Source organism: Geotrypetes seraphini, chromosome 12 (assembly GCF_902459505.1).
Source record: "Geotrypetes seraphini chromosome 12, aGeoSer1.1, whole genome shotgun sequence".
NCBI lineage: Eukaryota > Metazoa > Chordata > Amphibia > Gymnophiona > Dermophiidae > Geotrypetes > Geotrypetes seraphini.
In genome coordinates, this window is record NC_047095.1 from 47,132,503 (window position 1) to 47,158,722 (window position 26,220).

Consider the following 26,220-nt stretch of genomic DNA (forward strand, 5'->3'; position numbering starts at 1 on the left):
TCTAGATGAAGTAATGGCCACCAAGAAAAACGCCTTAAGAGTAATGTCCTTTAAAGAGCAATTGCCCAATGGGTCAAAAGGAGAGCGCACCAGAACAGACACAACCAGATTCAGATCCCAAGATGGAACAGAGGGTCATACGGGAGGCCTGAGCCAGTGGTGTACCTAGCATATGCGACACCCGGGGCCCATCTATATGAAAAATATGATTTTTAGTAATAATCCACATATCGCACAACAAGAGAGTGTACCTACAAAAAGGCAGCATCTTAAACACTTCAGTGAGCACTAGAACACCAATACATACATTGTAAAACTAAACAAGCCAGATCCTTTACAGTCAATTGATCCTGTACAGTCGATGCTATCAGAAAGCCATGTCCCTTTCATACACACAGACAGATACACCCTCGCCCAATATGGAATAATCACAAACTAAAAATAGAAATGTGTAGACAAAAGTTAAACTGAACTGCCAAGAAACCAGACTCTGCATACAATGCAGCACTACAACACCACAAAAACAGTAATACCTGTCCTCTAATACTGTGCAAAATATAAAGACAGTAGATGTAAATTTGAAAAAACTGATACATAACAATCACCACTTTACAAATTAATAAAAATAAAACAAATGAGAAATAAGAAAATACCATTTTATTGGACTAATCCCCATAAGCTCGGTCCCCATCCCCGCAAGCCACCTGATTCCAAACCACACAAGCCTTGAATTGTTTTATCTTGAACTTATTAAAGTATAAAAAGAAACAATATTCTGTACAATTGTCAATTTATAAATCAGCGTCTTCTCCCCACTCTCTTCCCCATTTCCCTTCAGCGTCCTCAGCCCACTCTCTCTCCACTGTCTTTCAGCGCACACACATAAAAACAAGCAAGCAATTTTATATCCTTTTCATTCATAGAAATTAAAGTCTAAATAATGCCAGTCAGATAAGAAAATATGATTTTATAAAAATAACTCCCTGCACAGTCAAGCCTGCAAGGATTACTAGATGTCTTTCAGCAGCTCCCCTCCCTCCCTCCCTCCCCCTTACCTTCGTGGCCAAGTCAAAATGATCTACCAACAATAAAATTTTAAAAACACAAAGTACACTGTACGCAGAGAAAATGTTAATTATCATTTATATTCTGCAGGTTTTCAAAGAGGCACTTTAGAATCAGTGAGTCTGAACCAACTTGTCCAGATCCTCACCAAACAAGAAAGATCCTTTAAAAGGAAACTTCGGCAACTTAGCCGAATCCACCGACCAAGCACTAAGCCACAAGGTACGGCATGCTGCCACTCCTAAGGCCAGAGACTTGGCAGAAGCTCGCAAGAGGTCATACATGGCATCCGAGAGATAAGAAGCACCCAATTCAGTTTTGGCAACTGCTTGCCTTAGCAAGTCCCAATTCTCAGATTTATCATCAAGTACATGCTGGGCCCAATGAAAACATGCCCGAGCTACCAGCCCGCCACACATAGCTGCCTGGACTGATAGAGCCGTCGCATCAAAACTCTGTTTAAGGAGGGACTCCAACTTAAGCTCTTCTGGGTTCTTCAAGGCTGCACCACCCTCAACAGGCACGGTATGCTGCTTAGAGATGGCCGAGACCACCACATCCACTACAGGTGACTTCAGAGCATCCATATCCCATGCCGGAATGGGATACAGGCGGGCCATTGAGCGCGCAAAGTGAATAGGGGCTTCCGGCACCTGCCACTGTGTGAGAATGATGTCCCAAATATCCTGAAGCATAGTAAAAGAGCGGGAAGCAGAGCAAATCCTCTTAAGCAAAGGGTCTACCGTACGCAGGGGCTCTGACAAGGGGTCCTCAAAGTACAAAATCGAGGAGACCCGAGGGATTAACTCATGGAGCTCTTCCCGCTGAAAAATGCGCACCACAGACGCATCTTCGCTGGCTGGGGGGTGCTTGAACCCCTCACCAGCAGAATCCGGCCTCCCAAGAAGATCCTGGGATTCTCCCCAAGGGTCCATGTCCTTATCAATCACCTTGTACTCCTCTGGGGAAAAAAAATCCTCATCCCAAGAGACCCTCAGAGGTTTGGATGAGAGAGTAGCAGAAGAGGGCAAAACCGCCGCTGTGTGGGGCCGCACCGGGGAAGACGTCGAGGGGGGAAGATGTCGAGGAGAAACACTCCCCCCCCCCCCCCCCCAACCCGAGTGGACACGGAACCTTCTGCCGCCAGCACATAAGCTTCACAAAGTGCTAACATAATTCAGGGGGAAAGACCCCCGGCGGCCCCAAGGGACTCCTTGCCTCAGCAGGGGACCCCAACATACCTTGACCCTGAATTTCCAAAACAGGGGAAAGGTCACCTGAGGTAGCTGAAATAAATAAGGAGGTTCTCGCCAAAATCTGAGCTCCTGAAGCCTGTCGTGTCTGAAAAGCCAGGGACTTTCCAACGCTGAGGCCGAGGAACCGACTGACGCGAAAAGGGAATCACCCAGTCGAACCGGCGGTAAGGGAATCCTGTGCTCCCTGAATGTTGGCGGCTGGGGAACCCCCTGCATGGGCGTCGGGGGAAGCCCGGGCTTCCCCACGATCCGAAGCCGAACCGCTAGGCACATGTGGCAGGATGCCATGGTTGCCAGCATCCGCTGCCGACGAGGCTTCCCCACCACTCCAGCCTGCACAACGCTTGCACAGGCTGATCATGAATACCTCGCGCTTGGAGCACAAGGAGCTCTTTTTCCCTTTATAAGAGCTCATTGTGTTGAAAACCGCCCTAGCTGTAAAGAAAGTGTCGGTTAGTTGAGAAAAAACAGAAAAAAAAAGAGGCAGTCATAAAGGGAAATGACCCCTTTAGAAAAGCATACCTCAAGATTTTTTTGTTATTTCTTTTTACTTAGTCAGAACAGACTCCACGGCTCTCAAAGCTGAAGGGCTGACCAACCAAAGGGCCAGGCCACCTGCTGAGGTGTACTACAAAAATATGGGGAGGTGGGAGGAGGGACCCAGCACAAGACCCACCGGATTAACACCTCCAAGGTTGGACAGATCCCCAAACAGAAGGCGCCCAAGCTCTATCTGGCACAAAAAGAAGAACCAGGAGTCCACAAAGTTCCAACAGTGCTAAGAGGGGAGCTGAAAAGCCTTACCACCTGCTACCGGAAACTGAGGAAAACTGGAATAGCAAGAGGGGCATGTTAAACTGATATACAAGTTTGATCTCAGTCTCCACCTGCTGGTAGCAGTGAGGCATATTACCCATTTGTAAGGACTATACCAGTCTACCAAGCGATACAGAATAATCTAATTTTGGAAAGCCCATCCCATCCTGAACAGTATCCTATTTCATGGGGATCATGCTCAGCAAGGGAAAAACCCTCTTCTGTGGCCTCTAGGGAATCTCCAGGCAGCATAGGAGAATCTTGGCAGCTTAGATAACCTTTCCACATGAGACTCACAAAATCAGGAGTGAAACCCTGACGAGTCAGTCCTAAGACCCCCTTAGGGGACTCCATCTTCCTTCTTTTGGGCTCTGTGGCATCTATGCCCCTGCGATTCACCAAGCTGCAAGTCTCAAGGTTCTGAGGGAGGTTTTCCCCAAAGACGTGAGACCCCAGGCAGCTCCTGAGCCCTAGAGACCTCAAAGGGGGCTAAGCCCAAAGCTCCCACACCTCCTCACATGTTCCGTGGCGCATGGACACTCCTCAGTTGACCATCCAGCCAAAACTAGCATGATATGGGTGTAAAATAGGTCCAAGAAGTCCATTACCATTGATTTTAAAGGCCAAGTGATGGCTTTTGAGGTAGATGGAGGACTTTAAAATAAAATCGGGAAATCCAAGATAGCCAGCACGGCAGCATGTTGGTGCCAAAAAACAGCTGAAAACGCCCAAACTCCAAAAATGCTAGAAAGGGGTTTCTGGAGGAGGGAGACCCTCAGGGCAACTGAAAACTGCCCCAAAAAAGCAGTTTTCATATTGAAAGATTGAAGCTGAAAGAGTGAGAGGCCATTCAACCACTGAATGGGTTTCTTGAGGTTTCAAGCCTTACCTGGTTTCCCCCCTTGCATATGAAGTTGTGTCTGTAACAACATCTGTAGCATGGCAGGATTACTAAAGCTTTTCATGATCTGGACTGCGTTTGGCTCAGGAAGCAAGCCTTTCTTACAGTTCTGCATCTTGAATCAAAAAATATATATATGTAATACATTGCTAAAAGCACAGAAATGGAAAGGAAGGCATTTTTTTAAGGTTGCTTTTCTATTTACATTTATTGCCTTCCCTAATGCAGCAAATTTTAAAGTTGAAATTAATGCAACAACAACAAAAAAAGAAACGTTAAATACCCTTGTGCCTGTTGCATTATCTGTGAGATCATAACTTAAACACAGGACCTGATATTTAAAAAGATTATGTGACTAACATCAGCTTCTGGCCACAAACTGTTTTAAAAAAAATCCCAGCCCAGAATTCTACTAATGACATATGTAGTTACGAGAATATTGCTGGAGACAGGGCTTAAAGTTACTTGTAAAATAATGTATATTCAGCCATTATATGGATAACCTAACTGCTCAACTCTGCCCTCAGAAATAGCAAGCATGGAAGTTATATTGGCAGCTAGTGAGTAAAAAATATTGCTCATTGAAGAATATACTTATTTTACTCCTGATAATGAGTGGCAGCAAGAGTTTTAATACAGACAGTACACGTAATGATTTTACTAATTATGTAATGTTATGTTGTGTTAGTATTATGTACTGAATTATGTATGTGAATTGCCTAGAATGGTTGAGAGAGAGAGAGTGCGATATACAAATCTTGTAAATAAATAAATACCCTCACACCAGCTGCTAATCCTCTAACCCCGGGCCTGAATTAATCCTCCTCCATTACCTCTTTATGTCTCTGGTCTCTAGTTTTGGTGGCCCTTACATGTTTGGTGCTTTCCATCCTGCTAACAGCTTCTTGAATGGTCTGCTCTCGGACTAAAGAGGAAAAGTGTGTGCATCACATCCACCTACATTGTAGACAAACAAAACCAACCCAATCCTTCTCATTGTCCATCCGCAACATCCACTATCTCCTCCTCTCCAAAAGAGATCATGTGCCTGTCCCAGGCTTTCTTCCGTCTCCACCACCTCTACCGCGAGACTATTCTACACATCTACCACCCTTTCTATACAAAAGTATCACCTCTTAACTTCATCCTAAGTCAGTGTCTCACAAACTTGAGTGCTGTGAAGAAATTCTGGGTGTACTGCCAAGATACACGTTGTGTACGAGAGTGTCGCTCTCCTCCTCTCTGCCCCCTGGCGTACGTGGGGGTTACCAGATGGAGGAATTTACAAAACCCAGCAATATGTCTGGGTTTTGGAAGGATCCCAGAGCTCACGGCTGCATCTGGGAGGGCCTCTGAGCATGCAATGTCACGCACATGTGTGCGACATTTGCTTATTTCTAAAATTTCTTAACCACCTATAACTAAGCGGTTTACAGCGTAAAACATTCACAATGATTCAAAGAACATAATGATACTTTCAGTACACACATTTAACCCACTAAAAATAGCAGGGAACTATAGTAGGATTACATATCAGTCGTTAATGACTCAAGAGCATTGTTTCATAGTTCAGATTCCACTTTAAGCATCTCTCTTCCACATAGCATCATAGGAAGGCATCTACATACAATTGAGTTTTTAGCATTCACATGCATGCTCGAAGGCCCTCTAGACATGTTTTAGTGTTTAGAGGCCCCGAGTTTGGTGTGTCAGAGCTAAAAAAAAAGTTTATGAGACAATGTCCTTTCTTTGCCCTCTCATTTCAAAGCTTCGCCTCTCTTTTCCCATCTTACTTTCCCAACTAAACGTCTTCACCTTACCCCAGCAATTCTTTTTTCCCCCCATCATCTCTCTCTGTAGATTCACTCATACACCCCTTTACTTGCACATCCCTAACTCCTGTCCAGTGGAAGATCATCTTGCCACATAATTCCAATCACAGCCAGTGGAGGTAACTCCTGTGCTGTACTGCCATTATAAGTTGCAGCTTTAAATACAGAGATGAACGTATCTGCATAAAAGCATAAAATCTGTGCTGTGTTGAACAACTTTTATGAAGACTTGACTACCGGTAATTTAAAAATATCTAAGATTTCTCTCCAAATACATAGTATACTATTTTTTTGCAAAAAAAAAAAAAAAGGATATTTATTTTTGGAGACAATAAAGTATAAATGTATAAAAACATTTAAAGTTATTGGAAGAGTTGTCAAAAATAAGGATTTAGAAGATCTCTTGGCTGTAAAATGACTAAAAAAAAAACAACCCAATGAGGTATATTAAAATAATTTCAATTTATTTGAAAGAAAAGTAAATTCCAATTGAACTTTATACTTTTAGAGATACTAAATAAACGGGGATTTCTAAAACATCTCTAAAACGTACATGCCTGGAACAAAAATGTACTCACTATGTACAGTATTCTCACCTTCTACATCTCCATCATTAATTTGGTTTTGAAATTTGGAGTTGAAGGGTACCCTAATAGTAGAGAAGGAAATCCGGAGATATTCCTTGTGACCTTTGCAAGTCACTTCACCTTCCACTGCTCTGGGTACAAACTTACATTGTAAGCCCACTGCAGACAAGGAAAAACCCACTGTACCAAAGTAACCTATCTTGAACTACCAATGAAAAGGAAAGAGAACAGAATTTTATCCAAGAAATTAAGAGAGTTATGAAATCCTTGGATTCCACACATTTAGATTACGTCAACGCAATGCTATTTACCTAGGTCTTCTGAAAAGAAAAATATTCAGAATTTGATTCAACAAAAGCAGAACACAGAGCATCTCAGGTCTTTAAAAAAATAAATAAACCCTTAGTTATTAGTCAATTAATTTGTTTTCAGATATTTTATGGGGCACTGCACTAATATACTGGAAGAGCATTTAATCTGGAATTTCCCCACTAGAAGCGTCAGGCTAAGTTTCGAAGCACACCCCTTACTTCTTCTTGTAAAGCGTATGAAACAAGAAACCAGTCACTCTTTGGAAAGCTCTTTAACCTGTGTACAGAAGTTAAAGTGGATGCTACAAATCTGACTTATCCAACATAAGTAAACTAGCTAATTTTTTGAAGGATTGGTTATGTTTCTCTCTCTCTTCCCCCCTCCCCCAATCTTATCTCCTCTTCAACCTTATAGTCTCTTAATACACCACCACTGTTAGCAACATTATTCCATATACAAATTCTTCTCAGGTACAGGACCTTCAGAGGTGAACTATCCACCCCTTCTTAAGGGGAACTTGATTCATCTTGTAATTGTCATCGGTTCTTTAAGATTCCATATTTTATCTTATAAATCTCAGTATAAAGTCTCTATTTTATAAAGCATACATTAACTTCAGCAAAGTTTGAATGAGAGGGGAGCTGCATATCGCCACCAATAGTGTAAAAAATTCATATGACCTCGTCCTTATCTCTTTCCACCCAGGCCTTTTTCCATGCCAGCGATATCTGACAACACTACTGCATGCTTCATCTCCCATCAAGCTTGCAAAGGATGAATTACAGCATCCCATCAGCATGCATGGATCAATGACACTGCTCTCCACAGGGGTTTTCTTTTGCAGCTGTGGTCATGACAACTCCTGAGGTAATTAGAAAGTCATGGGATATGAGGTGATGTCCTTTTGTAGATTAAAAACTGAGTAGGGTTAAATGGTCAGTATTCTCAATGGAGAAGAGTAAAATAGTGGGGTTGCCCAAGGGTCTGTACTGGGACCACTGCTTTTAAACACATTTATCAATGATCTAGAGATTGGAATAACTAGTGAGATAATTAAAGTTGTAAAATTACAAGAGAACCATACCAGACTGGGCATCAAAATGGCAGATGACATTTAATGTGAGCAAGTGCAAAGTAATACATGTGGGAAAGAGGAACCCAAATTATCTACATGATGCAGAAAAGCCCATAAACCATTAAAATGGACTCAGGAAAATTCATTGCTCATTCCTAGAATAAGCAGCATAAAAATCTGTTTTACTCTATGGGCTCTTGCCAGGTACTTGTGACCTGGGTTGGCCACTGTTGGAAACAAGATACTGGGCTTTATGGACCTTCAGTCTGTCCCAGTATGACAACTTTCTATGTTCTTATGTAACTGCCCAAATAGCTCAGGTCCAACAGAAAAGGCCAGGTGGAACTGCTGCTCTACATACTTTTCATGGAGCTCTCTAATTGCCAAGCCCCCTTGAGCAGGTTCAATGATCATCTTCATGATCACTGTAACCAGAGTGCCCACCTTTAGGAAGGCCAAACACTTCACCTCCTCAGCAAAGGCATAGAAATAAAGGACAAATGGCTCATCCAGTCTGCCCTTTCACAGCAAACACTATCTCTTCCTCTCCCTAAGAGCTCCCATATGCCTGTCCCACGCTTCTTTGAATTCAGACATAGTCTGTCTCCAACACCTCTACCTATTCCACACATCTACCACACTTTCTTTAAAAAAAAAAAGTACCTGAGGGCATCCAGTTTATTTATTAGACGCCTGTCTGAAACACTGTCAAAGGCTTTGCTAAAATCTAAATACACCATGTCCCTCTATCCAATTCTCTGGTCACTCAGTCAAAGAAATTGATTAGATTTGTCTGACAAGACCTGCCTCTAGTGAATCCATATTGCCTTGAGTCCTGTAATCTACAGGTTTATTATTTTCTGTTTTAAAAGAGATGAACAAGAACCGCAGTAAGCCTTGAGGGACCATCTAGGGAGGGACTCACACTCTGCCATCAAGCGGATGAGGGCTTTATGGAACAGAAAATGCTTTGGAACCCCAAGGGACCCCTGTGGTAGGCTTATACATAGCCAAGACCTCATGTGACTGTCTAAGAAATGAGACAGTTCCTCATCACAAAAGGGCCAGAACTCATGGGATCACTACTTCATAGTCTACCAATAGGGAGGGTCCCCAGAATTGGAGTCCACGAGTCTTGGGAGCCCAAGAGGACCTCTGAGCCCTTCTCTGGTCCCTCCAAATAAATCAAACCAAATATGTCCTACAGCACTGAGACCCCAAAACAGGGGACTCCATGAGAATGTGATAGGGCAGGGGTAGGCAATTCCAGCCTCGAGAGCCACAGGCAGGTCATGTTTTCAGGATATCCACAATAAATATGCATGAGATAGATTTGCATCTCAAGGAGGCAGTGCACGCAAATCCATCTCATACCTGGCTCCAGATCTCGAGGACCGGAATTGCCTACCCCTGTGTTAGGGTAAGGGCTAGGATTAGTCCCAAGAGATCTGTACAGAGCTTGCTTAACCATCTGGTCAAGCTCTGGCACCAAAAAAACCCCACCATGGCTCCAATGGACCCACTGGACAAGAATGAAAAAGCCCATCAAATGACCAGGGATTTGTCCTCCCAGTCTGAGCAAATTAAGAAGAAGCAACTCTAACTGCCAATGTGCCTTAGTAGGCACACAGAAAGAGAAATGTATCTATCTGAGCTAAGGAAGGGGGGGGGGGGGGGGAAGGAACAGCATATGTCAAATACAGGCAGTCCCCAAGTTACAGATGCTCAACTTAAGCACACGGTTGTGGCTTCATTTCATTTCACTTCACTGAGCAGTATTTTCAGTGGCATAGACTCCTACACTTCTGTAGCAGATTCAGGAATGATGCATGGCCACATTAAGAACAGTGTGTGGTGTACCTTAGAGGAAACACTGGTAGGGTCAATTGGCCCTTTTATCAGCTGGGAGCAGAGGTAAGCAGCAAGAATCTTAAAATCTACAAGTTCTGAGTTACATACAAATCTGACTTCAGAACAGCTTTAAAAACACAACTCATTCTTAACCAGGGGACTGCTTGTACTAAAAGGAAAAAAAAAAACACCCAGACAGACCAAACGAGTCCAATATTAAACACTAAAAAAATAATCTTGTCATCCCCGCTCAAATGCTGGTTCTGAAGGCCATAGTGTGTGCCAACCAGAATGTCCTACCACATGGCGCACACATGCAGGCCTGCGACTGCCCTGACCTACGACTACCCTGGCCTGCCTCAGCAGCATCTCTATTGTCCCTGGTTCTCTCTGGGTATGCCTAAAGGGAAATTCCCTGCTCATTTATTTATCGTAGCATTAGGCCCCGACAACCGAACAGCTGTGGTCAGCAGAGCAGAGAGCTAGGTCAAGGACAGGAGCAACATTAGCACAACCTACCACCTGCTGAAGGCAGAGAAAAACACTGGATTGCTCTAGAGCACAGTTCTTCAACCGGATCGGTGCCGGTCCGCAAAAATATCTTGCCGGTTCGCGAAGGATTCGGGTCCCCGCTGCAACGAATGGTGCCGGCATCAGCTGACTTGCAACTTCCTGTTGCTGTCGCTGTGCCGGGACTACTGCCGCTTATGCTTCCTGCCTTGTCTCCGCACCTCCAGCTCCGTGTGCTTTTAACTTCGGCACAGAGCTGCCCCTAAGCAGTAGTTTAGCGCGGTTTCATGAGGCAGCCTCGGGGCCTTTGCTAGACCGGCCCGCTTCGATGATGCGATGTGGGCCAGCCTAGCAAAGGTCCCGAGACTGCCTCATGAAACCGCGCTAAACTACTGCTTAGGGGGCAGCTCTATGCCGAAGTTAAAAGCACACAGAGCTGCCGCTTGCCTAAAGACTCTTGGGCCACTGAAGGAGGGCAAAGAGCAGCTGTCCTGGAGGTTTCCCTTCCTCTCACCTTTGCAGGTCTCTTTTTTCCACCCTTTTTTTTTTTTTCTTCAAAACTGCAATGGGCCCCAGCATCGACATCAAGTAAGTTCCACTGTTCCTTGCAAGCGGTTCTGCTCGGCCAAAGCTTCCCCTCTGACATGAGCCACCCTCAGGGGAAAGAAAGTGACCCACAAAGGTGAGGGGAATGGGGCAGATGATGGAAGTTGGGGGAGGAGAGAGAGAAGGGGACAGATGATGGAATGGAGGAGATGAGAGAGAGAAGGGGACCGATGATGGAAGTGAAGAGAGGAGAAGGGAGAGAGAGCAGAAGGCAGATGGATGTCAGTTGAGAGAGGAGAGCAGATACTGAATGGAAGTTGGGAAAGAACACATACTGGATGGAAGGAGGATATAAATAAAGGGGGAAGAAAATAGTAAGATAATGGAGGGGTGAGGGAAAGGGGTGACAAGCTGTGGGTAGACACAGTGAAAAGAGGGAAACAGGACTAAATAGTAAGAAAGAATTTAATTTAGATGGAGGCAGAAAATAGAGAAGGAAGACCAGAGAAGAAAAGGGAAGAGAGAGCAGAGAACGATATCATATCAGAGTGGAGGAAATGAGAAGAGAGAGATGCTAAAAACCACAGGGGGGGGGGGGGGGGAAGGACAGAGATGCCAGACCATGAGGGGAACAGAAGGAAGATGATGGATGCCAGACCAAATTGGGGGGGGGGGGGGTAGGATGAGAGATGGCAGGGAAAGACAGACAGTGAATGGAAGGGGCAGATGCTGGACTGAAGAGACAGAGAAGGTTATCATGCCGCTGTACCAGGCCATGGTACGTCCTCACCTGGACACGGTACTACTCAAAAGGGTCCAGAGAAGAGCGCCTAAGATGGTTAAGGGGTTGGAGAAGCTGCCGTACAGTGAAAGATTAGAGAAACTGGGCCTCTTCTCCCTCGAACAAAGGAGATTAAGAGGGGACATGATTGAAACATTCAAGATACTGAAGGGAATAGACTTAGTAGAGAAAGACACTATTCACCCTCTCCAAGGTAGGGAGAACGAGAGGACACTCTCTAAAGTTGAAAGGGGATAGATTCCGTACAAACGTAAGGAAGTTTTTCTTCACCCAGAGAGTGGTAGAAATCTGGAACGCTCTTCCAGAGGCTGTTATAGGGGAAAACACCCTCCAAGGATTCAAGACAAAGTTAGACAAGTTCCTGCTGAACAAGAACGTGCGCTGGTAGGGCTAGTCTCAGTTAGGGTGCTGGTCTTAGACCAGAGGGCCGCCGTGTGAGCGGACTGCTGGGCATGATGGACCACTGGTCTGACCCAGCAGTGGCAATTCTTATGTTCTTAGGGCAGACGCTGGATGGAAGAGAGTGAAAAGGTAATGAAAGCAGAAACCAGAGACGAGAAAAAGTAGAAAAAAATAATTTTATTTCTATCTCGTGATTCAAATATATCAGATTTGAAATATGTATCTTGCTAGACATAACTGGGGAGTGCAAAGCCCAGCCAGTGCTTCTTTAGCTTCCAGCTGGCTTAAGGCTCTCTCTGACCAGGAGGCAGTTGCCCTAGTTCCACTCCCCTAACACCATTCCTGTCATGTGTGACTGTGGTATTCTGTTACATGGTATTTGTGTAGCATTCTGTAATAATTTGGCTTATTCAGTTTTCTTGATAGTAGAGGGGATATATGTGAAGGGGGAGGGGAGACAGGGGTTTTGTTGATCTTTGCCCTATATTATTTGTATTTATAAAATGACAATTGTATAGAATATTGTTTCTTTTTATACTTTAATAAAATATGTTCAATATAAAATCATAACTATTTGAGGCTTGTGCGGATGGGATCAGATGGTTTGTGGGACCGAGCGGCGATGGTTTTTTAAAAAAAATTTCAGTCTTAGTAGTTTGCCGGTCCACAAAATAATTAATTTTATTTCCGCCGGTCCATAGGTGTAAAAAGGTTGAAGAACACTGCTCTAGAGAACATCATAGCTTATGCTGGTGATGTTACTGGCAGAATTCAGATTTTTTTCTACCTCCACCTGCTAGAAAGAGGGGAAATCACTCATTGGTTCAGAATTATGTAGCAGCCACTAAGAAAAATTAAATCCAGATATTCAATGTTGCTGTTAGAACAGTGATCGGCGCTAAATATTTGGATTCAGCACCGATCGTTGGTACTGTCTTCATATCAGCAATACTCAGGCTCATACCAGGATAGTTAACCAGACAAACTTTGTTGTTGATCTAATTTTTTTCAGACAGTTTTCCAACTAATGGGATGAATATTGCCACTAACCAGATAACTGATAGGGCTGCCCTTGCTCTGCCCACAGGTAGTGCCAGGGTAGCAAAAATCAGGATAGTATTATTGAAAATCTAGGAATGGCCTCAGTCAGTGCCACTTATCCAGGCAACAGCACTACTATCCAGTTAAGTAGGTTTGAATATCGGCTGGTATGTTTTGTTCATTAAGGTTTATTTCTGAATATTGCATGTAACAAACCCACACATGGAAATGGGAAACTACCACCATATTTTTCGCTCCATAAGACGCACTGTTTTTCCACTCAAAAGTGGGTGGAAATCTCGATGCATCTTATAAAGCGAAGGTACAAATTGTTACCCCTCCCCCCGTACCATTGTAAAACCTGCCCCCGCACCCCTTTTCAAAACCCACCCACCCACCGCACCTCCTTTTTAAACCCACTCACCTGCTGCCGCCACAACACCTCTTTTTTAACCACCACCCTCCCCTGGGTCTGTCTGCTGTCGCCGTTCCCCCTTTTTCACCTGGTGGTCCAGCCAGCTCCTCATTTCCCAACCAGCAGCAAAACAAAGCAGCTGCGCGGCCGTCAGAAACAAGCTTTATGCTCTCCCGCTCAGTCCCACGCTGCTTTCCGAATGGCTGCCGTAGGTTCTCACGGGACTAGTGAGAACTTACGGCAGCCATTTGGAAAGCAGCGCGGGGACAAGCAAGAGAGCGTAAAGCTTGCTCCTGACGGCCGCGCTGCTGCTTTATTTCTTCGCTGGCCAGGAAATGAGGAGCTCGGAAGAGTGAAGGTTGCCGCGGCAGGCAGGGAGGGAGCGAAGCCAGATGACAGAATTAAAAAAGGTATGGGGGGGCTTATCTTTGGGGTTGGCTGGCCTGGGCTGCCTACCATTAGACGTGCCCACCACTAGATGTGCCCTGTACCCTGTCCCGGCCTATCACTAGACCACAAGAGGGGGGATAGGGGACACGGCACCCCATTTGGTTCTGAATTTTTTTTCTTGGTTTTTCTGCGTCTTATGGAATGAAAAATATGGTAAATAAATCAACTGTGGAAGAACAGTATGAGTACATACTAAGTGCATTGTGACTGTCAAGTGCACGTGGTATAGATAACAATAATGCATCAAATGAACCAGGGGACTTAAAAAAAAAAAAACAAAAACCCAAAAACCCTCAGGCATTTTCTGTTAAGAGCGTGACGCAATTCTTACCATTCCTTGTGCTGCTATGAGTGCAGCTAGTGTGCTTCGCCCCGATGCTCCAGGTGCACAGAAGGATACCTGTAAAGGATTGTCCTTCAGCAATATTCCATTGCTGCTATCCTTTACTGCTTCAGCTTGTTCTGCCGTTTCATACTCAATCACTGCAAAACCACCAAAATAACTGCCTTCATCCTGAGCAAACTGGAATGATAGATTTCACAAAACATTACAGAGCAGACAGGTACTCTAAAGCTTACTTTAAATTCATAAAAAAACACTAAGCATTACTTATTACCATTTAAAGCCACAATTCATAGTGGTACCTCCCATGTTGTACGTGTGTTATCAGGATTCAATACCCTCTTGCTGACTGGCTGAGCTAGAGATGCCGTCTGTGGCATTTAACCAACCTGATTTACTGTAGCATACAACTGTCATTGGACTAATATGAATAGATCAAAACTTTATTTTTAACACATTATATTGTAATATTACTCTATGCTATATCATATGCTTTCTGTACTTGGGAGATGCCAGCTTTATCGTGTATCAAAGTATCATTAAAAGAAATCTGTACCAAATGGAAATACATGGTGAATAGAATTCTCCAAAGACAGCAGTTCAGTCATACACATGGGGTCATGAGCAACACTTGATGCCAAATAAACATTCTTCCAGAGCTTTATAGAAAAATGCAAGCCTTTCAGGTTCATGCAGAGAAAGAGTTCCTACACTTCAGAGACATTTCATTTCTTCTCAGTTCCATATAACATCCTGGGCTGGTGGGGATCATGCCAAAGAGGAGAAAAGATGAAAGGAGGCAAGGAGCCTCTCCTGAAGTCAAGCAATTCACCACCATCGCATCGCATACACAGGGGTCCTTAAATAAAGGGGTGTCTTCAAAGATGAAAACCACAGAGCTAAACTAGAGAGATGTTTTTGGTAAGGAAAACTCCTTTAACATTGTTTAAACAAAAAAAAAATAAATAAATATTAAAAGGACACTAGAAGACATGTATGAGGCTCTCAAAGAAGCTATGAAACATGGACAGTCAAAACCTATCCCACCAGGGGGCTATATTTAGACAATGCAGAAGTCAAAATATAGCTGTAAAAGGAAAAGTATTACTAATAGTTAATTTTAATATGCTAGATGTTGATTGGGGTCTCCTAAAAGTAAGGAGATATTGGATTCTCTACAAGGAGAGCTGTTCCAGCAGTTGGTAATGGAACTCACGTGAGAATGGGCCATACTGGATTAAGGGCTAGATTCACTAACGCTTCCGATCGTTCCCCAACCTGATTCACTAACCTCCTGGCCAATCATCCTCTGACCCGATCCGCACATGCAAATGAGGGGAAACCGCATGCAAAGTAGGAAGGCAGCGATTCACTAAACAGAAGAAGGAAGACCGATTGGGCTTGCTGATCCGAAATGAAGCAACTGCTGAGGACCAGTCGCTAGACTTCTTACCGACTCTCCTGCCCTTTAAAACCATGGGCTGGCAATAAGCTTTTGCAGAATATATTCTGCAAAACGCATTGCCAGCCCATGGTTTTAACCCACCCACCCCCGCGCCAATGCCTGCCGCGGTCTGCCTCTATGGCGGAAAGATTCCCACTCCCTCCTGCCATCTGTAAAACACCCGAATTCCCCCCCCCAAAAAAAACAACAGGAGGGATGCCAACTCCTTCCTGCCACCCAAGGGACACCAACTCCCCATTCCGGTCCCACCCCCACCCATAAAGGAGCAGGAGGGGTGCTCAGTCCCTCCTGCTCCAATGCCTCCCGTGACGCTTCTGAGGCCTTATGCCTCACCCCGGTGCATCATGTGATGCACGGGGAGGGGCCCAAGGCCCCGATTGGCTCATACACCTCAGGCTCCTCCCTTGGAACAGTCTCCCGGAGGTGGTAGTGGAAACAGAGACTATGTTTGAATTCAAGAGGGCCTGGGATGAAGGCATGTGGGATCTCTCAGAGAGAAAGAGATAATGGTTACTGTGGATGGGCAGAATGGATGGGCCATTTAGCCTTTATCTGCCCTCATGTTTCTATGTTTTTTAGTTAAGTTCTGGAATACATTGCCAGGGGTTGTGGTAAGAGCAGATAGAATAGCTGGTTTTAAGAAAGATTTGGACAAGTTCCTGTAGGAAAAGTCCATAGTCTGTTATTAAGAAATGGGGGAAGCCACTGCTTGCCCTAGATTGGTAGCATGGAATATTGCTACTCCTTGGGTTTTGGCCAGGTACTAGTGACCTGGATTGGCCACCATGAGAACGGGCTACTGGGCTTGATAGACCATTGGTCTGACCCAGTAAGGTTATTCTTATGTACCTGCTACCATCATCAGCTCAGACTAAAGAATAAACTTCGGAGTCCTGAGAGTGCAGCAAGGGAGAAGAAAATGCTAGGGAAGGTAAATAAAACAGTTTACTTTTTGCCTGCTTTCTACAAGCAAGATAAATATCAATTTTAAAATAAAACAGGCCATAAAATTAGACAAAAGAAAATAGCAAAGAGTTAAAGGCAAAACAAATTAATAGTTACTGGGGAAAACAACAATTTTACCTTGGCACCTTAAAAATTTTATGTGGTGCACACCACTATCATAATTAGGATGATCCAGGAATAATTTTAGGCAATGAGCCCGAAAAGCTTCTTCTGTGCTCTACAGTAAAATTAAGAAAAATTTCTTTGAACAGTCTTAGCAGACAAAATGAACTGAGGGCAGTCACAGGAATGCAGAACATGGACAGTAAAAGATTTTTGATACTGTTCCAAAAACTCTGGAATAACCATTTCATTTAGCATCATCAAGCATAATCATGAGACTCCAAATATGCTAACAAAAAGATGAAGCATTACCACCTCACAACATAAGAGCTTAAATAGGCATTATGCAGATATAGTAGATTCCCATGTCTATAAAATGTTTGCATTATGCTAACACTTACCTGACAGAAAATTGGTTTATGCAGAGAAGAAAATAATTGCAATAATTCTTCAGAATCATTACAGTCCTTGGGAATTTTATCCACACAAAGGCACTTGGAATGAATAAGATCTGCGGTCAACTGATTAACATCCATCCACTGTGCAAACAGAGTGGATTCTCCAAGTGGGCGACCCAGCAATTCTAGTCTAGCCTTGGCCGCAGAGTCTTTCTTCATGTATTCTACATACCCATAGCCCTTTGAATGGCCAGTGATTTCACTGTAAACCAGAAAACATCGCTCAATGTTTCCATAAGTACGAACAAGATCCTCAAACTCTTCAAACGTGAAGGAGGGGTCCAAGTTGGTGATGCACAGCAAAGCATCTGTTGGCTGCAGCTGGATGGTAATTTCTTTTTCTCGAAGTGAATACTGGTGTAATTTTTGAATGGCATCTTGAGCCTGCTCTCCATCCAGCAGGGTAACAAAAGCTGCAAAAGGCACATCATGTTGCATTACTCGCCACTATAAACCAAAACTCCTAACAGAAGCATTTCTTACATCCTCACATCAGTAGGAGGGAATGGCTTTTATTACTATAGAGTACTGTATTACTGGTCCATCAAAAAGGCTAATTTGTATTAAATCACTATGGGCCTCTTTTACAAAGCTGTTTAGCACAGGCCACTGTGGCAACTGCCCTGAAGCCCATAGAGATTTAAAGAGCTTTGGGGCTGTTGCCGTGAGACTTTGTTTAAAAAAAAATAGGGGGGATATGTTTGGTAGTCTAAAATAATCCAGTACAGGATAATATGATAAGGGCAGGAACTGAGAAAACAATGAGAAAGAGACAACCCATTTCTCAACTTCCATTGACCAAATTCAAAACCAAACTATGCAACTGTACTGGAAATCTCCACAAGTAAAAATAAAATATGTCAACACCAACATAAGGGAAGATTAGGTTCTTACCTCGATAACCTTCTTTCTAGTAGAAAAGCATACAAGTTTTGAACAACTGGATTTTATCCTCCACTGGTCGCAAAACCCTGCAGAAGGCATCAGCCACATTCTTTTCTCAGCTGTACCTCCTTCCTCAGAGGGCTGTATCCCAGCTCTTCAGTTCATACCAAAGCAATACCAAACTCTATAAGAACATAAGGAGGGGTATGGGGAATATCCCTATCTAAATCAACTCTGATCTGCTTTGCAAAGATTAGTGAACAAGCATACATCAATGTAAAAATGATTGGTAAAACAAGGTGGAAACAGAAACCAAGGTGGCACAAACAAGCCACCTAGCTAAGCACAACTTGCCCTAATAACTATGGAGATTCTACACTCTCTCATTTGCTTCTTAGTAGCTTAATTTCATCTTACACTTCAAACCTGCTTGACAGTGAAAAGCAAACATCATGCAATACATGCATGTCTGAGACAGTAAACAGACTATTTTAAATCTGACAGGACTTCAAGACTCATATGCTTTTCTACTAGAAAGAAAATTATTGAGGTAAGAATCTAATCATCCCTTCTAGTACAAAAGTCATCAATTTCACTCAGGACACAATGCACTAAATTTCATAAGAATTGGCTGAGTTCTGTGAAAGATACAACAAAAAACATTTGTGTGGATTTTTTTTTTTCGGTTCACAGTGTAGAAACATGTGAAGGAGGGGTATGGGGAAACTCCCTGAACTATAACTCTGTTCTGCTCCAAAATTATAAAACATGCATATTAAACATTGCCATTGAACAATTTATACAGCGAAACAATCATGCCAAACAGAAATATTTATGGAGCAATAGATCATTCATAGCAAAAGATTATACCCTTCAAATCAGACTGACACCCAAATTTCAATCTGGACTCGAACCATCTATTAAGACAGTAGGCAGATGCAGGAGATAACTAACAGGGTGGGGCTCTAGAATGACACACTGTGAGGGTATCAGGGTTGGGAACCACTGGACTAGGTCACTGTCCTACAAATCTCCTTGGGGGAGACTACCTGAGCTTCCATTCAAAAAGAAGCCACACTTTTAGTTCAATGCACCTTTATGAAGACTGGTGACTGTTTTCCACAGGCAATATATGTACACTGACTAAATGGTTCTGCAGATCCATCTGGAAATCATGGCCTTGGATACCTGTGTTCCATGTCGGGACTTAGTGGAAAGCACAAAAACATGGTCAGAACTCATTGGTAATTGCAAGATAGCGTAGAAACACTCTCCTCGATCCAACTTTTTTAGAATCCAGTCCTTCTTAGAACCTGTGGACTGGAACACCAGCAATCTGACCTCTTGATTGACATGGAAAGCCAAAACAATCTTCAGCAAAGGCATAAACAGTGTGCACAGAAGCTCCAGCCTCCCTGATCTTGAGGAAGGGTACTCTACAGGAAAGAGACAGCGACTTGAATGGAGCCTGCGTCCATGTAAAACTATATTGAGGTTCAATGATGGAATAACAGGTTTTATCAGGGGCCTGAGCCGCAGCACCCCCTTCAGAAATCTGGCTATGTCTGGATGAGACGCTAAGGAAACTTTACACTTTTGGGCCCTGATGCACAAGAGTCCCACTACTTGGACTCAGAGATGCTACTGTAAGACCCTCATCAATGCCCACCTGGAAGAAGGCTACCACCACCGAGATCAGAACAGAGAAAGGCTTTGCCTCCTCCCTATTGCAGAAGTGCTGGAAAGTTTCCCATGCCTTAGTATAAGCAGAGAGCATTGTAGGCTTTTTGCCTCTCTAGAGTAGCAATCACTACTTCTGAGTATCCTTTGTGCGCTAACACCATGTGGTCAAAAGACATATCATAAGAGCAAAGCAATCTGGATCTTCTATGACCACTGGCCCCCGAGAAAGAATGTCCGGCTGCTCTGTCAGTCTAAGACCTGAGACCCTCTGAAGACACACTAGATTCACATGGCCAACCTGGTGCCAAGAGAATGACTTTTCCCAGATGACCTGCAAAGTCTGTGTCCAACCTAACATGGGCCACGGAGGCTTGTGCTTTGGTCAAGTAAAGATATGCAGATTGACCCCTCTTTCTCAGAGTCTTCATCGGAAAGGCCCACAGGATCCTGGCCAGTCTCTGAAACTGAGCTAGGTGCACCCTAGGAGCCCAAGCACTCCCTGGTGTGCTGCCAGACTTCCCCTAGGAATCTAGTCCTTCCAAATAAGCTTGCCACATCAAGTTAAAAAATTCAAGAGAGACTGCTGTACTGAGCAGTGCAGAGTCCTCTCTAGGTGACTATTTTAAGTCTCTTTGGCTATAGGGCTTCCACACTCCTAAATTTAGGTAAACCAATGTTCTGGGTATCTGGAATTTCTCCCAGCAGACAGGCCCTACAATGCTTCCTCAGCCCCACAGATCCGAGGGGAGGCTAAACCAGAAGCTCCAACACTCTTCACATGCCTCGCAACACACGGCACAAGGGCGCTCTACCAGCATCCAAGGAGCAAAGATGTGGTATGAATTAGGGGTAACAGAGCCTGAGGCAAAAAAAAGGTGATGTGAAAGTTCTGGAGAACTTTGGAGAAAAACGGCCCTAAAATGGCTTAGCAGAAAATTAAAAAACAACAAAAATAGGATTTTAGAGACAGGGAATCCTACAGGAAGTGGCAGAAACCTGTAAAATCAAGATTTGGAGACAACGCCCCCCCACCCCCAATTTTGTAGATAGGGGTCTGCTACAGTCTGCCTCAGCTCTCCTAAACAGCTGGATCTGTAGAAGAAATTACTGCCTCACTGGAACTGTCCTTCAGCGCTGAAATCTTTGGGCTGCCAGTCAGACCCATGTATTCAAAAGTGTGTGGGGAGGGGCAAAACATAGCCAGCACCCTGAAGAGCCCTGCTGAGCCCCCTGCAGGTGACCAACATCCTGCATTTAAGCCCCTGCGACCCAGTAGGCAAGCAAAGCTTCTAGGGGTTCAGACCCCGAGCTCCACAACAGTTTCTGCAGGCAAGCTAACAGGTACTACAGAGGGATTGGCCCAACAACTGCAGATCTCAAATCTGCTTCTTCTCCACTGAGGCAGCACTTTCCCCTCGACCTGGGGCGCTCTGGAGCACTGAAAACCACAAAAAAGCCATTGAAAAACACCAAAAATAAGTACAGAGAGCATATCAGAAAGACTCCTTCTGGCTCGCAAGTAGAAGGAAAATCTGAAGGCAGAGCCTTCTAGTGAAGGAGGGATTCAAAATCTGGAGTGGATTCTTTCTGCACAGTTTGCAAGCAAGGGGATATTACCCGTTCATCCAGAATGACACCTATGCCCTAGAACAGTGGTCAGCAAACCGCAGCTCTTTAGCCACTTGAGTGTGGCTCGCCTAGAGCAGGGGTGCCCAACCTGCTTCCCTTCCCAGTAAAGAGGACGCTGAAGCGCCGGGCCAACCAACTTTCACCACACAACGTCAATTTTGACGTCTGAGAGGAAGTTCTGGGCCAGCCAATCGTTGCCTGGCTGGCCTGGAACTTCCTCTCCGACGTTAGAATTGACGTCGGGTGGCAAAGGTTGGTCGGCCTGGCGCTTCAGCGTCCTCTTTACGGGGAAGGGAAGCAGGGAGAACTCAGAACTCGGCAGTGGCTTGGGGGAGAAAGAAAGAAAGGAAGGAGACGGGACAGAAAGACAGACATACAGAAAGAAAGGGGGCATGGTCATGGAGAGAGGAAGAAAGAAGGAAAGGGGCAGGGTGAAAGAAAGAAAAAGTTGGTGGAGGAAATGAGGTCTGGAGGAGAGGAAGCATATAGGAGGCTGAAAGAAGGGAAGAAATATTGGATGCACAGTCAGAAGAATAAAGTGCAACCAGAGACTGAAAATAAAATCATTTTTCCTACCTTTTGTTGTCTGGTAATTTCATCAATTTAGTGATCAAAATATGTCCGTTTTGAGAATTTATATCTGCTGTCTATATTTTGCACTATGGCCCCCTTTTACTAAACCGCAATAGCGGCTTTTAGCACAGGGAGCCTATGAGCATCAAGAGCAGCACAGGGCATTCAGCACAGCTCCCTGCGCTAAAAACTGCTATCACAGTTTAATAAAAAAGGTAGGGGGTGTATTTGTCTATTTTTGTATAATTGTTACTGAGGTGACATTGCATAAAGTCATCTGCCTTGACCTCTTTGAAAACCCACGGAATATAAATGATAATTAACATTTTCTTTGCGTACAGTGTGCTTTGTGTTTTTTAAAATTTTATTGTTGGTAGATCATTTTGACTTGGCCACGAAGGTAAGGGGACAGGAGGGAAGAGAGATGCTGAAAGACATCTAGTAATCCTTGCAGGCTTGACTGTGCAGGGAATTATTTTTGTAAAATCATGTTTTGTTATGTGACTGGCATTATTTAGACTTTAATTTCTATGAATGAAAAGGATATAAAATTGCTTGCTTGTTTTTATGTGTGTGCACTGAAGGGAAGTGGAGAGAGAGTGGGCTGAGGACGCTGAAGGGAAATGGGGAAGAGAGAGTGGGGAGAAGACACTGATTTATAAATTGACAATTATACAGAATATTGTTTCTTTTTATATCTTTTTATATTTTAATATAATAAGTTCAGTATAAAACTATTCGAGGCTTGTGTGGATGGGATCAGATGGATTGCGGGGAGGCAGACTGAGCTCGCGGGGACAGAATGTGGACTAAGCCAAATTTTTTCCCCATTGTCATTCTCTAGGCTCTGCCACGAATCGATTGATTACGTGTGGGGGAGTGGAGTGTCAATTGGGTTGACGTAGCCATCGTAGCACAAGCAGGTACGGGATATGGCTCACAAAAGAAATCTTTAATCGTTGTACTGCTGATCTTTGGCTCTTGACTAATGAATTTGCCTACCACTGCCCTAAATAAGCATTTCTAGTCAATAAAGTACTTAGTCCATTCCATCCCTCAGTAGCGGTCTACCTCAAGTACAGGGAGCTCAGGGATGCTGGAGTGGTCTGCAGTCCACCTGTGACCAGCTACTGGCTCAGTTGGCAATGCCTCCTCTGACGTCAACTTCCTTTTCCGTGATTGGGGGACTGGCACAGCTGACAGTCGTGTGCAGGGGAGTTCTCCGTTCTGGGTTCCAGCCATTGTTAAAAACTACAAAGATGATGATGCTCATACAGCGTTACTCGCATCAACTATTATAGTGTTGCTTACAAAGGCATTACCACTTCTCATCTGAAAAGACTACAAATAGTTCAGGACTTCTCACACACAAAATGTTTTGACCCGTTTCTCCATTTCTGTTTAACTACCACCGACTTCCAGTCTCCTATCATGTCTAACATAAGAGACTTAACATTATCCCATAACCTTCTTCATATTTAGAGCAGTAACTACAAATTTGACATCAGAATCTGCTCAATACTGGCCACAAGATGAACTACTTAAGGGATTAATTGGATGGAATTATGAAAAATTAGGGAGAAAAAAAAGTAAGAAAAGGCCCCTTTTTAACCCGCTAAAGAGAAGAGACATAGTAGATGATGGCAGATAAAGATCCATATGATCCATCAAGTCTGCCCAACAAGATACACTCATAGCATAAGGTATGATGTACTTGATCCTTGCCATTTTCAGAATCTCACTCCAGACCATCCAGATCCCAAGTACCTAGCAAAGCTAAGTTTATTTGGTTCCATTCTTTCACTGCAGTTTAGCATCAGTTTATAAACCAAGAGAATTTCTAGAGAGGGGGAGGGGTGGAGAGGATTTGGAAGAAAGCGGATGATGTGTGAACTAAACTATAAGATGCTATACAGATATGCACCTGGGTGGGTACACAGCCTGTTTGAAGTATGGTGCCGAGGAAAAAATATATCTGCATTGTTGGTTAACTTGTCCAACCATTGCACAGTTTTGGACTGATTTATGGACAAACCGGTATTTCCTTCCAATGAGGTATGACAGTCCTTTGACACGGTGGACACTGCCCAGGCCTTTATGGTGCAACTTACCTGATGAAGTGACCTCTGCCATGCTTGTTGGGAATAATCCCTGGTTTGAATAATGCTGGACTCTGGTGGTTTTTAGTAGCTCCCATGTGCTAGTCTTGGAGCTGCTGGTTTCTTAATCTGCTATTATTTCCTGTGTTCTCGTGATATTTTGAACTTTTGTTCTTTTTTTTTTTGACTAATCTTTTGAATTCACATTGCTGTTACTAGTGTGGGCCCATTTCCTAAGATTCCACGAAGATGTGGTATCTCTTTGTGGATATAGAAACTGGGGGGAGTTTGAGTTGGGTGGATCCATGGGATCCAATGGGATGTGGGACCTACTGATGGGTGTAGTTGTTGAGGGGATATTAGGGACTGGTTGAGGGGTGTGGGGGAGTTGGGTGGGAAGCGTATCTGTTGTTGCCGGTGGAATGTTGGGAGGTTCTTGGGTGTAGGAGGATGGGTCTTCCGGAGTCCCTACTAGGCGCTGGGATAGTCAATCTGGAAAGATTTACTTTGTATTTTCTGTACTACTGGAAGGTGTATTGTGTATTCTGTGTTACTTGTCACTGTTTTGCCCTGGGGGAGGCTGGGCTTCCAAGGCATGTTCTTGTTTTGCTTTTTCTGAGTACATTCCTTTGGTCAAATGCTGGGCACCTTCTTTAGGTTGGTCTCCTGGAATGTGAGAGGTATTACCTCTCCTATAAAGAGGCAGAAAATTCTTATAGCACTGCAGCACACCAAAGCCGATATTCCGTGTCTCTAGGAGACCAGGCTGACAGATGATGAGCACCTTAAGTTGCAGAGATCGTGGGTGGGAGAGGTCTTTTTCTCGTCCTCCACAGGTGGCCATGATGGAGTTGTGGCTCTCATTAGTATGTCTTCCAACCATTAGAGTTCAGATCTTGGATAAAGATACAGCTGGCAGATACTTGCTATTGTGTTTACAGGTGGGGGATTTGCGCTATTTACTTTTAGTGGTGTATGGGCCCAATTCGGCTGAACTGCCCTTTTATCAAAGCTTGATTGCACTTCGATCTCAACATCCTAATGATCCCTTGCTACTGTTGGGGGATGTTAACTTGGTCATGTACCTGGACATTGATAAATCCTCATGCCTGAAGACTTCCCTAGGTCTCAAGGGTCTTCTGCTTCAAAATTTCTGCTCTACACTAGATCCAATAGATCCTTGGCGGCTGCTACAACCCAAAGCATGAGATTATACACATTTGTCCCAGGCTCATGGGCTCATCTTAGGTGCTTTTGTCTTCCTCACGGTTTTTGCAGGTTAGGCAGCTCAGGTGGGTTCTGTTCATATATCAGACTATGCTCCTGTGTAGGTTGATATTCAATTAGATGCCCGCTATGTTTGTTCAAGTCATTGGCATTTTCCTGCTTATTTAAGTCAGGATCCCGATTTTAAAAAATTCCTGTTAGATCAGAGGGAAAACTATGTTCATCACCATGCGCAGTATCAGAATGACCCACTTCTGTTCTGCCAAATCCATCCTACGGGGCCATATATTAGCATACACCTGCACCTGAATTCGGAAACTTAATAAAGCAATTATTACTTTAGAACGGGCATTGAAGTTAGCTAAGAGGGCGCACATGGCCTGCCTATTGGCGGCTACTAGGGAACAGTATTTATCTGCTCAGACAGCACTTAATTCACTGCTGCATTCTCGTAATCAAAGGTGGTCCTCTTACCGCAAGTATCAATATCAGTGCTATGGCAATAAGCCAGGTAGGCTGTTAGCCAAATTGGTAGATACTCATGCAGGCAAGAAAACTATTTTGGCCATATGCTCATTTGGGGGTGTGGTGGTCTCTAAAACAGAAGACATAGCTCATGTTTTAAAAAATCACTTTACTTCTCAGTATGGTGATACCCCTGACTTCCCATCTGCTATGGTAAATGATTATTTGGCTCTGTCGGGGATGACACATTTGCAGGAGGTTGATAAAATTTGTCACCTAAATAGGCCTTTACAGGCGGTTGAGCTGCAGAGGGCCATTAAAGCCAGTAAGGCTGGCAAGGCTCCCGGCCCGGATGGGTTTTCCGGGGAATTTTACCATTTACTAGATACTCAATTGTGCAGTCCCCTGCTTGCCTACTATAATATCGCTGTGTAGAAGGGTGCCTTTCCGCATTTTGTCAACGA

At 44.0% G+C, this 26,220-nt stretch overlaps 1 protein-coding gene across 3 annotated transcripts in view; it reads right to left on the minus strand.

Annotated features, from left to right (window-relative positions):
* RAVER2 (ribonucleoprotein, PTB binding 2) overlaps positions 1-26,220 on the minus strand; it is a 95,723-nt gene that overhangs the window by 55,330 nt on the left and 14,173 nt on the right. For all 3 annotated transcript variants that reach the window (XM_033916287.1, XM_033916286.1, XM_033916285.1), the window contains exons 3-5: positions 17,139-17,608; positions 14,193-14,384; positions 4,027-4,153 (exon numbers count right to left, since the gene is read on the minus strand). In XM_033916287.1, the coding sequence (XP_033772178.1) occupies positions 4,027-4,153; positions 14,193-14,384; positions 17,139-17,608 (789 nt within the window). The remainder of the gene's footprint in view (positions 1-4,026; positions 4,154-14,192; positions 14,385-17,138; positions 17,609-26,220) is intronic.